Genomic DNA, 14,528 nt, shown 5'->3' with positions numbered 1-14,528 from the left:
TCTGAAGTAGTAAAATTAAATGTTAATGAACTTACTTATAGTGAATACGTATGGCCACCAAAGCCACTCTTTTCAGTATTTTAAAAACTCAACTGCACTTCGTTGTTAAGGGTACTTACCACATTGGTGGTGTTGGGGGAGGCTCCATGATGCATTAGCTGTGACACGATGTTTACGTGTCCCATGAAGGCAGCAACATGGATTGGGGTAAGGCCCGACTAAAGGGGAAGGAAGAAAATGCTGATTGTTGACTTATTATGGGGCTTCATTATGCACTTGCCTGCCCGTCTGCCTGCTTCCCTCCCTCTACCTATACATCCATCCATCCACCTGTCTGTTGTGGGAATTCCATTTTTGTGGCCTGAGGTACTATAAGGGCAGATGAAAAGCATGCATGGCCCTTTTCTGTTGGATTCAGTTTCCAGTTTCCACCAGATCGTTACCCTTACTGTGAGTTCTGTCCCCAAATAAATAAACCTTTGTTATACTTCACTCAGGACTACTGAGGAACTCTTTAATGCCTACACCTGCCCCTTCATCCATCTATCCATCCACCCATCCACATGTTCATTCATCCATCCATCCATCCACCCATTCATCCATCCACCCACCCACATGTCCATTCATCCATCCATCCATCCATCCATCCATCCATCCATCCATCCATCCATTCATTCATCCATCCACCCACCCACATGTCCATCCATCCATCCATCCAACCATCCATCCATCCACCCACCCACATATCCATCCATCCATCCATCCATCCATCCATCCATCCATCCATCCATTCATTCATCCATCCACCCACCCACATGTCCATCCATCCATCCATCCAACCATCCATCCATCCACCCACCCACCCACATATCCATCCATCCATCCACCCATCCACCTATCCATCCACCCACAAACCCGTCCGTCTGTCCATTCGTCTGTCCATTCATCCATCCACTCACCATCCATCCACCCACATATCCATCCATCCATCCATCCATCCATCCACCCATCCACCTATCCGTCCACTCACAAACCCGTCCGTCTGTCCGTCCGTCTGTCCATTCATCCATCCACTCACCATCCATCCACCCACATATCCATCCATCCATCCATCCATCCATCCATCCATCCATCCAATCATTCACTCACTCCAACCATCCATCCACCCACACATCCATTTGTCCATCTGTCCATTCAACCATCCACTCTATCCATCCATCCATCCATCCATCCATCCATCCATCCATCCATCCATCCACGTATTCACTCCATCTATCCACTCATTTATTCATCCTCTTACCCATAATCCACACATCTATCTTAACCAGCTCAGGGGTCAAATGAGAAAAAAATCAAGATATTCACCATTATGCTACAGATGCTATGAGGTGAACTCAGCATAATTGCCCCTAAAGTAAGATCTATGATTATGAAAGACTTACCATCATCTCTATTAAAGAAAGAAACATTTATTTTATCTTTTGATAGAAATTTAAGAAAAAGTTGGGAGAAAGATAAAATTTATTCTTCCCTTACTATGGAAACTTTCTTGGCCATATGTGTGTTTGCCATGTGGGGCATGGCAATAACATACACATTAGTAAAATGTTGGCTACTAATTCAAATAGTATTCTGGACTTGGAGTTCCCATAAACTCTGAATAAATGAAACCTATGATGCAAACCATCTCTCTAACAAAGAGAAAATCAACATTAGGCATGCCAGTCATTCAATAAATAAGCATTGTAAAGGAATAAAATGTTTTAAGGCACATGGAGAATAATAGTATGTTTGCTTCAAACCCTATGTACATACATATACCTCCTTCCCCGACACTATGTCAGTGGAAACCAGAACTGATTGGTTCTAGGGTATTTTATATTGAATATATCCATGGATGAGAGTTATAAATCGAGAAGTCAAAAAAGAGAATTAAAATCTCAAGACGAGAATCGTGTGAAGGAGTTCAGTTTCCATGTACTACTCATATAACTTTGCTCCATTTCTAACTTTCACAATTTGATTAGCTTAGAACATGAACCTGATAAAAATAATATGAATAGAAGACTTAGCCTTTATTTTTAAAGAGAGAGAAAGTATAGTTAATCTCTACAGATATTTGAGATATGTCAAAAACATTTGACAGCACTGGTTCTGAAGCTCAGTGGTAGAGTATTGCCTAGCATGTTGAAGGCTGTGTGTTCAACGTTCTCTCTCCACACACACACATACACTATACATACAACAATACACTAGTATATATGCATACAATATGCATATATATACATATGCATACATCTACATACAAAAGTAAATGATGAAAGAAGATAAAGTCTGTCTGCTTAGCCTCCAATAGTGAAGACTGAAGAAGAGCAGAACATGAGAGTTTCTGTTATCCAGGGGCACAGGGGTTAGATGTCAGGGAAATACCCTCTCAAGTTCCCAGGGAGCTGGAGTCCAGTAGGGGCTTCTCATCCCCGGCCAGTATCTCCAGACACTAACACAACTTCAATCTAACATTTGTCTCGGGGTCAATCCTGACCTCTAAAGGGCTTCCCCTCACTGAGATGCACTGTTCTGTACAAAAACCACCAGGGTACTTAACACGCAGACACAAGTCTCATAAAAGGGCAGATTTGCACCGTTTTTCCTTAACCATTGTGTGTTGATAATTTAAAAGTGTCTTGAGGCAAGGCAAAAATGCCACATACAAGCAGTAGATACAGGAGGTTTGTGTCCAGTATCAAGCATGCAACAAGACTTCTGCACTGTGGGCTTGTGAGAACAGAAGGTTTGGGCTGAAGGCTCTGGAGCCATGGGAGCCATGGGGGTCATAGATATGACAGCTGGATAAGAGCATTTATAGAAACATGTATGTAACCATCCCATGGAAACACCCAGGACTAGGTTGGCAGCAAGGGCAGATTTCTGGGGGAAGGTGACCCAGATATTCAGGGTCAGCCTGACAGATCACACACCTACTCCAGGAGAAGAGTCACCCATTGGAATTGGGAGGACAGAGAGGTGGAATGAGGTGGGGCAGCTCTGGAGAGGGAGCACAGGCCTGTTTTCTATGTGGAGAGCCAGGGCTGACTCTCAAGGATGGATTCTTGGTGGATTCGGAGGACAGACACAGGGCTTCTCTACCCCTAACTACAGCAGCCCCACACTTCATGCACTGTAAACCTCCACACACCACGGTCCTTCTTACTCTCTCATGGCATAGGAAGAGAAGACAACGAAACGTCCCTTGTGAGACAAACTGGCCTCCACAAGAGAAATAGTGCATGCAAGATTTCTCTCAGGTCAGCTTTGCACAATGGAGTCTGCACTTTGATGCTATGTTCTGAACTACATTTCTGTCCTGGGGTTCACTTATATCAACTTACCCACTCACTCACACCCACGTCTGCTCCCTCCTAAATCTTGAGAGCCCTTTAGTGAGGAGCAGCAAAACAAGCTGCTCCCCTGGAGGGAAACCCCCACTGTTGAAGCTTACTCTCTTCTTCCCTGGACCCCGAAAGCACCCTCTTCTCACCTCGGTTACGGCTTGTATGGATGCACCGTGCTTCAAAAGGAGTTCCATGACTCTGATGCGGTTCTTTTTGCAGGCGATATGGAGAGGGGTGAAGCCGTTCTGTAAAGGGACAAACACATATATCTGCTTAACCTCGTTCCATAGGAGTCAGTTCCGTTGTGGGCAACAAGAGGTATCTAAGAGAATGAGATGCCCTGCAGACTTCCAAACCACAAGAGGTTAGACACGTGGTGGCTCTTCTTTCCTGGAAGGAACAAAGAGTCTGAACTGGTTCCTTGTAAGGTTCCCAGGTGGTCATAAGCAGGATGTATAAGTTGGTTATAAGTTCCAGGTAAGGAAAGGCAAAATGCTCGTACACTTTCTTATTTCGAAGTTCATTGTTTCAAATAATATTTTTTTTTAAAAAAAAATCTAATTTTGATTTTTGACTCCGAGTCTCACGATGTAGGCCAGGTTGGACTCAGACATGCATCTTCCGATTGTTTCCTTTTTTTAGTCATTATTTTATATATGGTGCTACACGTAAATCTGTGTATCAGGTGCATGCAATGCCTTGTGGAGGGCAGATTCCCCTAGAAATGGAGCTACTAACAATTCTAAGCTGCCACGCAGGTGCTAGGAATCGAACCTGAGTCCTATGGAAGAGCAGCTGAAGTTTTTAACCACTTGAACCATCTCTCCAGCCCTCTTACTTTCCCCTTCAAATTGTTGGGACTACAGCCACGTGCCATCACACTAGCTAATGTACTTTTCCTTTGTCTTTACTATTGTTTTTTTTTTTTTTTTGGTGGTAGTGGGGGGGGGTCTTTAAATGCCTGTGCCAGCATTGACCTGCCTGACCTCACTCTAGCCAGTGATTTCTTCATCTTAAACTTGCCTGGTCTATAATGTCTCAGGTGCCTACCCTCTTCCTGCCTCTGGGCAACTCTGTACAGGGATCACAAGCCTTACAAAACCGCTGCTGTCCAGATCTGTAAACTTAGACCATCAAAATCACATATTCCGGTGGGATGGATCTGCCTTCTAGGGAGACATTAGTGTCCTGCCTCTTACCTGGATCCCCAAACATTACATCTCGAGTTGAGCCTCCTCAGACTCGGTGGCTAGGGACCAGGGTAGTTCACTGAGCACTTCCCATTCCTCTATGCATTGAGTTATGGAGCCAATGTTCCCTTCTGCCTCACTACAAACATAAAAGCAGCTGGGAAAAACACGGGCACAAGGATCACAAAAGGTTGTTTGCACAGCCAACCTTCGCCAGTGCCTGTTCCGACTTGTCCCCGACTTGTGTGGCGGGACATTGTTCTTTTCGAGCGCTAGAGAGTTTTCATTTCTTCCGCAGTTTTAAGACTCAAGCACAAGGCTGGTCTGTGGTGGTCCAGGCCTTTAATCCCAGCACTCAGGAGTCTGAGGCAGGGGGACATCTCTGAGTTGGAAACCAGCCTGGTCTCCAGAGTAAGCTGCAGGACATGCAGGACAGCCAGGGCTACATAGAGAGACCCTGTCTTGAAAAGCCAAAACCTAAACCAAGCCAGACAAAAAAAAAAAACAAAAAAAAAAAAAACAAAAAAAAAAAAACAAAAAAACAAAACCAAACCAAAAAAAACCTTGAGCACAAGGTTATTCTAAAGACACTAGAACTTAGATGACTTCAATAACTCATTTGCTCGAATGTTTAAACTTATAAAAGAATTGGCTTTTAAACAAATTACCCACCAGAATGCTCTGCCCAAAAGCTGAGACTGGGCAGTCCACTTTAGCTGTTAGTAGGGAAGTGTACAATCCTAAAGGCTGAGGGCAAAGTCAAGGGGCTGAGGGCAAAGTCACAGCGGGTACCGGTGCGCCAAGGAGGTTGCTGGGATCGTTTCTTTGGCCATAGTTCATCTCAGGGTACGTGTCTACAATGCCCCTCTGTTGGGAAAACTTTAGTCATAGGAAAAAGAGAGTTAAGCACACGCCCTGCTTTAAGGTCCCTTTTTTTTTTCACTCTTATGGAAAAATGAATGAGTCACGGTCACTCACTGCTCCCCTCCCTTCTCAGAATGCAGAGGCTTTTGACACACTGGGCAGGTCAAACAGCGCCTGAAATACTTTTTGGTGGAAGCTGTTGAGATTACAATGACAAAGGAGGGGCAGGTGGAATTCCAATCCCCGCCCCCAGCCCTCAATAGCTCTGAAGGACAGTGCAGCCATGGAGGGAAGCAGATACCTGCCTTGAAGGGCTGGTTGGATGCAGCCTTTACCGCAAAATCTCTAGGAAATGGATGGTTTCTCTAAAGCTGGGCATGGTCATCCTTTCCCTGAGCCAAGTTTCTAAATGAAATATTTAGAAAACTTACTAAGGATTATGTATTTTAACTCTAACAAACTCGTCTTATCGAGAAAAACCAAAGGTTAACATCATTTCAGCTCACAAATTCTTCGACAAATATTATTATTGTTTTTAAGACAGGGTTTCAGTGTGTAGCTCTGGGCGGCCTGGAACTTGTTTTATAGACCTAGCTGGCCTCGAACTCAGCTCTCTCCTGCTACTATGCTCAACTGCATTTAAAAAATTATATAAACATATATGTATATACATATACATACATGTATAAGCCTATACACACATATGCGTATGTGTGTGTGCGCGTGTGTATATATATTATGTATACATACATATATACATACATATACAAGTACACACACACACACACACACATATATATATATATATATATTTTTTTTTCCTGAAACAAAGACTCACTTTTTAAATTAGGCTGGTTTTTAATTCATGGTAATCCTCCTGCCTCCACCTTACAAGTGCTGGGATAAGAGGTTTAAGTTGCCAAGCCTCGCTGGTTTCACGAGTAAAGGTGCCAGAAAAACAGCAACAGAACCACTCAAATGTCCAACCCAGGGAACAGTAACATTACCACGTGAGGTGAATGAAGCCAGTCACGTGGGTCTTTTTGTAACCGTGTCACGCGAGGCCTTCACTCGTGGAAGAGGAGCACGAGTGAGACCTTGAAGGGCCTTGTCAGCTTTGTTCCCACCAGCACAGGAGGCCTTGTCCACTCCCAAGGACGCTTGCAAAGGCTAACAAAGGACTCAGATTTAATGGACTTTCTGTCTTTATCTCCAGAAGAGCAATCTCCCCACATGCAAGGCACCGTGTGCTGTCATTGAGACACTGGACGGCAGGACGGACGGCAGGACAACTCACCAGGGCTTTGGCATTGGGGTTAGCTTTCTTATCCAAAAGAACCTTGGCAACTTTGTAATGGCCACAGTGGGCCGCCACGTGGAGGGCAGTCAGGTAGTCGTTGGTGACATCGTCCACGGGCACGTTGTGCTGCAAGAGGAGCTGGACGCAGTTTAAGTGGTCTCCTTGTGTGGCCATGTGCAAGGGAGACAGTCCGTTCTGGAACACAGAAGGAAAAGAGGACTCACGGTCTTGCCTTTTTAGCGCAAATGAGCCAGATACAGAGCAAACATGAAGGCATTAAAAACTCTAACTCTTTGTTTGGAAATACCTTATGTTTTTAAAAGGTGTTGACGATTGTTTTGGGTGGCACCTGCTTTGAAAATTTTCCCTTTTTTACATGCACAGAAAAACAAACCGTCAAGGGTGATTTCTTTCCCCACTTTAAAACTCATATGGGTTGCACCAGAGCTCAGAAACCCACTGCATTCTTACCAGGATTTCTTATCTTTTGAAATTATAAATAAATAAATAAATAAAGTATCAATCAAAGGGAGAGCTAATTAGTAGCCATTGGTCTATTGCTGGCTTAATCCTTGTAGATGGCTAGACAAGGCCAGCTCATTACTCTATCTCCTGGGGCAGCAGTGGTGAGCTTCATCCATTTCTAGAAATCTGGTGCCCCCGTGTGTCAACGATGGGTAAAAGGACCAACTGCCCAATTATGTGACCTCATCTTAAATCAACTTAGCCTTCGTCACGTGCTGGGCAAAGCCGCTGAAGATTTATTTCAAGGTCTCAGAGAAGAAATGGATAGAGGAGGTCTTAGGTTCAAGCCACAGAACCAAAGGCGAAATGTCTGGAGTGACATTAACTCTGCAGTGGACGTTTTTCCAAACACAGTGGAGCAAGGCAGGTTGGGTCGATGTCAGTCTTCTCAAACTTCAGTTGAGCAGAAAAGCAAAGTGGGTGAGCCTGGGAGATTTTCAGCAGGCCCATTTCCCACGAGGAGGTCTACAATTACTAGTGGTATGTTTTAGCACACTAAATAAGCCAACCAAACCAAACAAACCCTTTCCTCTCTAATAACAGCAAAGGTTTTTTTTTTCTTTTTGTTTTTGTTTGTTTGTTTTTTTTGGTTTTGTTTTGTTTCGATTTGTTTTTTTAAAGAGGCCATCAGTAGTTTTTAAAGACCTGGTAGGCATGCCTACGGAATAAGGTGCATCTGAATTCTCCGAGGTCGGTTATTAACTCTGTATGCATTGTAGCATGACATGGAAAATTCCAAGACAAAGCAATGTGAAATCACTCAGCCATCCCCACACTACCACTGATGGGCATATATTTTTGGCATTTGTGTTCCTTCAAAGAATGAAATTTTTGACAATATTTTCCCAAACTGCCTAGCAGAGAGTTCTGCAGATGAAAAAAAAGAAGAGAAAAACTCAATAATTATTAACATGAATTTAAAGACTTGGGCCACCACTGGGGAATTAGGATGTTCCAGCCTAAAGTATTCCCCTCCAACGTGACACTGAGGGTGTCACCAAGTGCTGGGACATTTCCCATCTGACACTGCCACCCACAGGCATCTGCGCTCCCTCGCTTCTGCCAAATCCTCCTTTGCTTTATGTTTCCATGTAGCCTTCGAGGGAGGACTGAGTAAACAAATCTGAGAGACCACATGACTTGCTGGAGACTCTTGAGAAGCAGTGTGGAAAACAGAAAGAGGGTTCTAGCCCAGTGAGATTTAACCACTAACCTAATAAACCTAGAGTCGCCTGAGTGGGGATGTCTCAGTGTAGGAATGCCCAAACCAGATCAGCCTGTGGCCATGTCTGTAGGGGCTTGGAAGGTTTGGCAACCGATGTAGGAAGGTCCAGCCCAGGCAGCAAGTACCTGCAGCATCGGACAGGGTCTTTTGGAACAGTGTAAGGAGCGCCAATGGGAAAGGAACCCTGCTCAGGGGACACCACCTTAAAGATATGGTGAGCACAGGTAGGGTGGACAGTCGGAAAGGTCTATTTGGTGGGTCAGGGAGATGGCACAGTTGACAAAAGGCTTGTTGTACAACGTTGAGGACCTTAGTTCAATCCCCTGGAAAACACATAGAAAGCCAGCTATGGCAGAACGTGCTTGTTATCACAGTGCTAGGACTAACAAGCTTGCTGGCTAGCCTAGCCTCAGGGACTAGTGTTGGCTCCTTGAGAGACCTTGAGCAGGGACACACCTGCCTATGATCGAGGCTTAGCCATCAGCTCTCTAAAACAGCAAGGTTAATCCCAGATCCCAAAGCCTAGGGTGTGTGGGTTCCCTGCTATGACCAATTTCAAGTTTCTCTTGTGATTGCAAAACCTAGAAACAATGGCTTTGCGAGCTGATGCGAGGGTTCCGGTGGACTGCTGGGAATGAAAAGGGCAGGGCAGGCTTACCCGTCAAATCCCACACAGTCGGGGGTGGGGGGGGATGGAGAAACAGAATTTTAACGTTTTTAATGTGCACGGAACTGAGGGCCCAGTGCACGACTGGCAAATGCTCTACCATTCAGCTGAACCCCCTGCCTCAGCCTACAAACTCTGAAGAAATCAACTGGGGGTGGGGTGTAGAAAAAGACTCAGAACCCAGCCAGAAAGGAGATCTTTCTGTCTGTTTAAAGCAGCAGTCAGCTGAGCTCTGAAAGTACCATTGTGTAATATTAAGTAGTAAGCGAAACAGGCCAAAAATAACAAACGAGAAAAGGCTCTACTGTAAAACACATTATACAGAAAAGCTTCATAAACCTAACTTATTTTGTATGTATGCATGTATTTGCATGTGTGTAGGCATCTACATGTGTCTAGGTGTGCATGCACTCACTCATGCTTGCATGCAGATGCCTGAGGTCAACAACGGACTGTCTGTCTACCTTGATCACCTTCCACTTTGCTTATTGAGAGAGGGTCTCTTGCTGAACCCACCTCATACCAGTTCCGGCTAGTCTGGCTAACAAGCTTGCAGGGAGATTTTGCTGTCTCTGCCTCCTGAAGGCTGGGATTGCAGGTGGCCACCATACCTGTCTGGTCTCTCTAACTTTTACATGGGTGCTGGTGACCTGAAGCATAGTCCTCATGATGGCAGAGCGAGCCTTTGTCTTCTCAGCCATTTCCCCAGTCCCCAAACTTATTTGGAACTCCTCCAAAGATCTGATGAACTTACGTTCCATTTAAGTGGTTACGGGTTCCTATGTTTCCTCTCATTCCAAAGGCTCAGATAAAAACAGCGAAGGGAAGCAGACCCGAGCCCGGCACCATGTTCAGACACTGAAGACCTTACCTTGGTTTTTGAAAGGATGGGTGCGGCTCTGTCAAGCAACATCTCGACCACCTGCTCATGGCCACTTCTTGCCCCACAGTGCAGCGGTGTCAGACCGTCCTGTGGAACAAAGGCAACACTGTAAGTTGGTGACCTTAAATATGTTTCAGAGACGCAGCGTATTCTCGAAGACCCATTGTGGTATAAGCCTTTAGGACGCTGTGGGCCAGGGGTATCAAAGGTTGGCTCCTGGATTCCATACACTAACTTTCTATTTTAAATCTGAGAACTACATTTTTGTAAATTTAAGCGCCAGAGGTGGGACTGTTCCCACCTCCCCGTGGCAGCGATTACAAGTGTGTGTCTTGTGTTCTCTGTGGATTCTAGGGATCTGAAGTGGGTCCCCGTATTTGCATGGCAGTCATCCTGCCAACTGAGCTATGTCCTCAGACCTAAATGTTTAAAGAAGGTTCATGCGAGAAATGTTATACAGTTTAGCCTTCCTCTTGCATATCTATGCATGTCACTCCATGACACTTTTTCTTAATGTCATTGTGCTGGAATATAGTAATCACTATATCATATCCTCTACTGTGAGCATATATAAATTTAACTTTAAGATAGTTTTATTGATTTTTTTTGAGAACACAGCCTCAGAATATCAAAATAGATCAGTTTAGGATGATCAATCCAACTGTTCAAACATGGCTGAGTGAAATACAAAAAAAAATCAATAATTTTGTGATTACTAAACAATTTGTTAAAAACCTTTTTGACGAGGTGGGCGGGTGGTGGCACACGCCTTTAATCCCAGCACTTGGAGGCAGAGGCAGGCAGATCTCTGAGTTTAAGACCAACCCCATCTATAGAGCAAGTTTCAGGACAGCAGGGATTATACAGAGAAACACTGTCTCAAAAGACCAAAAATGGAAAAAAAAATCCTTTTAATGAACTGTGCATCATCAGGGTCAGTTCACGTGTCTGCTGCCGAGTATGACACCGTTAGAACGAGGCAGGCTTCAGATGAGAGAAATCATCTCTGGTTGTCGCTTCTCCAGATGTTCATGGTGCTAGATTTTGTGTGCAGGGCAGACTGACTTGTAATTGGCTGTCTTACAAGTCCTCTGAATGCTGCAAACTCCACGTCAAAGTACACTCAATATTTGAGCCAAAATCTTTTGTTTCATTGGTTCCTCTTCCTTTCCTTTTTACTTTTCAAGATTTATTTTATTTTTATTTATATCTATGTGTCTTTGTAAGTGTTTGTCATGTGCATATGGGAGCCTTTGGAAGCCAGAAGAGGATGTCGTATTTCCTGGCGCCAGAGTTACAGGAGCCATCCAACATATGTGCTGGGACCCAAAGTTGGGTCCTTTGAAAGAGTAGCAAGCCCTCTTAGCTGCTGAGTCATAACTCTAGTTCAATGGTATTCAACCTGTGAGTCATGACCTTTTGGTGGTCGAACTGCCCTTTCACAGGGGTCACCCAAGACCATCAGAAAACACAAGATATTTATTTACATTACAGTTCATGACAGTAGCAAAATTACAGTTAAGAAGTAGCAATGAAAACAGTCTTATGGCTGGGGTCACCACAGCATGGGGAACTGTATGAAAGGGTCGCAGCATTAGGAAGGGTGAGAGCCACTGCTCTGGCCCCTTGGAACATCATTGTCATTTCCATCAGCGACCGCGGATTTATGACCCATTTTGGCAACTCTTCCGGTAGGCACAGGAATTGATTTCCCATCCGTTTGCAGTTACACAGCTCTCAACAGGACACAGATACTTTATCTTCTTCCTTACGCTCGTCGCCTCCCAGAGTCCTGCACCCTGGACCTGCGGACCTCCCTTCAAGTCTCACAGACAAGGACCAGCTGCTCAGGAATAATTAGGAAAGGAGACTCAGCAGGGAGCTACGTGAGAGTCACTCAGCTGAAGCTGTCTAAGTGTCCCCAACTCCCTGGAGAAGTTTTCACAGACAGGCTGGCTTCTGTGCTCTCCAGTGTCAAGTGTGAAGATCCCTCCAGGTGATAAAACCCACCTAAAAATAATCGTGTCTACCAATATGCTGGCGCTTGGCTCAGTATACCGGATGCACTTTCTACCTGACTGGGCAGCTCTGAGAAGGAAGGCCAAGCACTGGGACGCACAGCAAGCAGGTACGGCCACACCTATAAACTACGACAACTCTAAGTAGCATCAATGTTCTTTTCTTTTGCTTTTGGTTTAGTATGTAAGGCTACTGGAACACTCTCCAGGGACACCTAACTATCCTTTCATGCTGATTTCAAGTGTTTGCTTTATAATTCATAGCAATGCAGTCTTCCAGGAGGAAGCCTCCGAAAAAGCAGAACACAGAAACTTCCAAACAAACAAACAAACAAACAAACCCACCTCTAAGACCCAGCAGTTTCCTAGTAACAAAACACATGAGCAGGTGTTTTGTCTAAGCAGGAACAAAGCAGTGGTGATTCTGCCCTAACCATCACCCCAAGTCAGCGCGCGCGCGCGCGCACACACACACGCTGCCACTCAGTGACTGCTGTCAGTGGGCTAAAAATGTCAAAACTGCGGAGACACTGGACTACATGCAGAAAATGACAAACTGAAGTCCTGCAGACAGAGAAGCATTCCAGCTGCTCTCCTTCATCCTGGGAAGTTATTCTTCTCATGCCAACATGCTAGACACCACATCACTTATGTGGCCATCTCAGTAGAGTATAGTACATACCACATGCAACATATGTGGCTATCTCAACAGAACATGGTTACACATCACATGCAACATATGTGGCCATCTCAGCAGAACATGTTACACACTACAAGTACCATATGTGGCTATCTCAGCAGAACATGGTACATACCACATCACCATATGTGGTTAACTCAGCAGAACATGGTACAGAATACATGCACCATGTATGGCCATCTCAGCATAATCAATTGCAAGCACTGACTTTAAATAGTTTTAGGCATGCTGCTCCAGACAATTTTTTTTGAGTCTACCTTAAAAAATAAGTTTTTATTCTGAAAATTTGAAAGTATTTCAGACTTCAGTAAGCCAGCTTCTTTTTCTGTCTCATGGTCAAGCATGATTCATCTCTATGTAGATTTATCTGAAGACACCTTATAACTTTATTCTCAAAACATTCCTACAAGGAAAATAAAATCCTTGCTAAAAAAAAAAATGAAAACTCTAGGAATGACCAGAGGGTTCACTGTGAGTAAAGGAAGCTGCCATGTAAACCAGAGACCTGAATTCAATCCCAGAACCCAGGCGAAGGTGGGAGGACACAACTGACGTCATAAAATTGTCCTCTGAGGTGTGCACTGTGACAAGAACACCCACACACACATCGTATACACACAAATAACAGTTAATTTAAAAAAATTAAACCCTTAGGGTTTAAAGAGGTTTAAAGATGACTCTTCCCAAGGATGCACAGGCTGAATTCAGAACAAGGCCAGAGGGGATATGGGCACAGCTCAGTGGGCACAGTTAAGGCCCTGAGTCCAGCCAGTGTGAGGCGGCCCTGGGTTTCTTCCCAGAACTACAAGGGCGTGTGCCAGCGGAGGTTCAGGTTATTAGTGATGACTAGGCAAGACAACCAAAGGGTAGTGCGGAGCAAGTTCCCAAGCTTAGCTCTTCGGCCACTGGTCCCCTTCTTTATTCTGCCGTCTAACGCTTGTATCTCTGCGTCTACTGCAAATGGGTGGAACCGACAGACTAAGGATGTGAAGATTTTTCTCATCAGTGACAGAGCCAGGTTCTGAGCCTCTGCTCCCTCAATCACTTTGCTTCAATGGCACAGTCAGCTGTTTCCCAAGGTCAGATTTATCAGTTCCCCCAACCTGCAAAGAGCAACCAACAGGAGAACCCTGGCAATGCTTCTATTGCCGGCTTCTTCGCATCGGCTACAAATGCGATCTGACATTTCTCAAATTGCCCTAGTCTTCAAGGAGAGTCCCAGCAGGAGCGTCACCCCACAAGGAAGCTGGGCAGCCTGTCATGAAGGCCAGCTGTACAGGTGGGGCTGGCTGAGCTGTGGGGACATTTGTAGGTCAATGGAAACAAGCCTTAAGACAGTTAGTGAGCAGTTCAGTTTTTTTTTTTAATATTCAAGGACACTGAAGTTGTCCAGCTAACTCAGTAACACTTAAAAGTCTGTAAATTCAACAAGCCAGACTTGATTCAGTCAAAACGAGTATTGAAAATCAGCAGACAGTCAGTCTACTTTATATCTTTTGGACGAAAATAAGATGAAGAAAACAGCATGAACTTTGAACTTCTTTAGTGTTAAAGCTGCATGGCGGCTTATCTTTCCCAGTACAGATCTCTGCTTAGAAAGGTTCCAATCACTGCCACTCACTTCTCTGTGAAGTATAAATTCTCCAGAGCGGTGTGGGGAAGAAAGCTCAGTGAGCCAGAGTGCTGGTGAGCAAGCATGAGGACCTTAGTTCGAATCCCTGTCACCCATGTAAAACACGGGTCACAGTCGTGCACGCCTATTAC

General features: G+C 44.7%; 1 protein-coding gene across 8 annotated transcripts in view; it reads right to left on the bottom strand.

The window, feature by feature from the left end:
* Positions 1–14,528, bottom strand: part of Ank3 (ankyrin 3) — a 310,338-nt gene that overhangs the window by 142,056 nt on the left and 153,754 nt on the right. For all 8 annotated transcript variants that reach the window (XM_087898212.1, XM_087898204.1, XM_087898210.1 and 5 more), the window contains 4 exons: positions 10,035–10,133; positions 6,744–6,941; positions 3,539–3,637; positions 120–218 (listed from right to left, as the gene is read on the bottom strand). In XM_087898212.1, coding sequence (XP_087754338.1) covers positions 120–218; positions 3,539–3,637; positions 6,744–6,941; positions 10,035–10,133 — 495 coding nt within the window. The remainder of the gene's footprint in view (positions 1–119; positions 219–3,538; positions 3,638–6,743; positions 6,942–10,034; positions 10,134–14,528) is intronic.

This window comes from Myodes glareolus, chromosome 18 (genome assembly GCF_982192425.1).
Source record: "Myodes glareolus chromosome 18, mMyoGla1.1, whole genome shotgun sequence".
Lineage (NCBI taxonomy): Eukaryota > Metazoa > Chordata > Mammalia > Rodentia > Cricetidae > Myodes > Myodes glareolus.
This window is presented reverse-complemented; position numbering and strand designations above follow the sequence as displayed.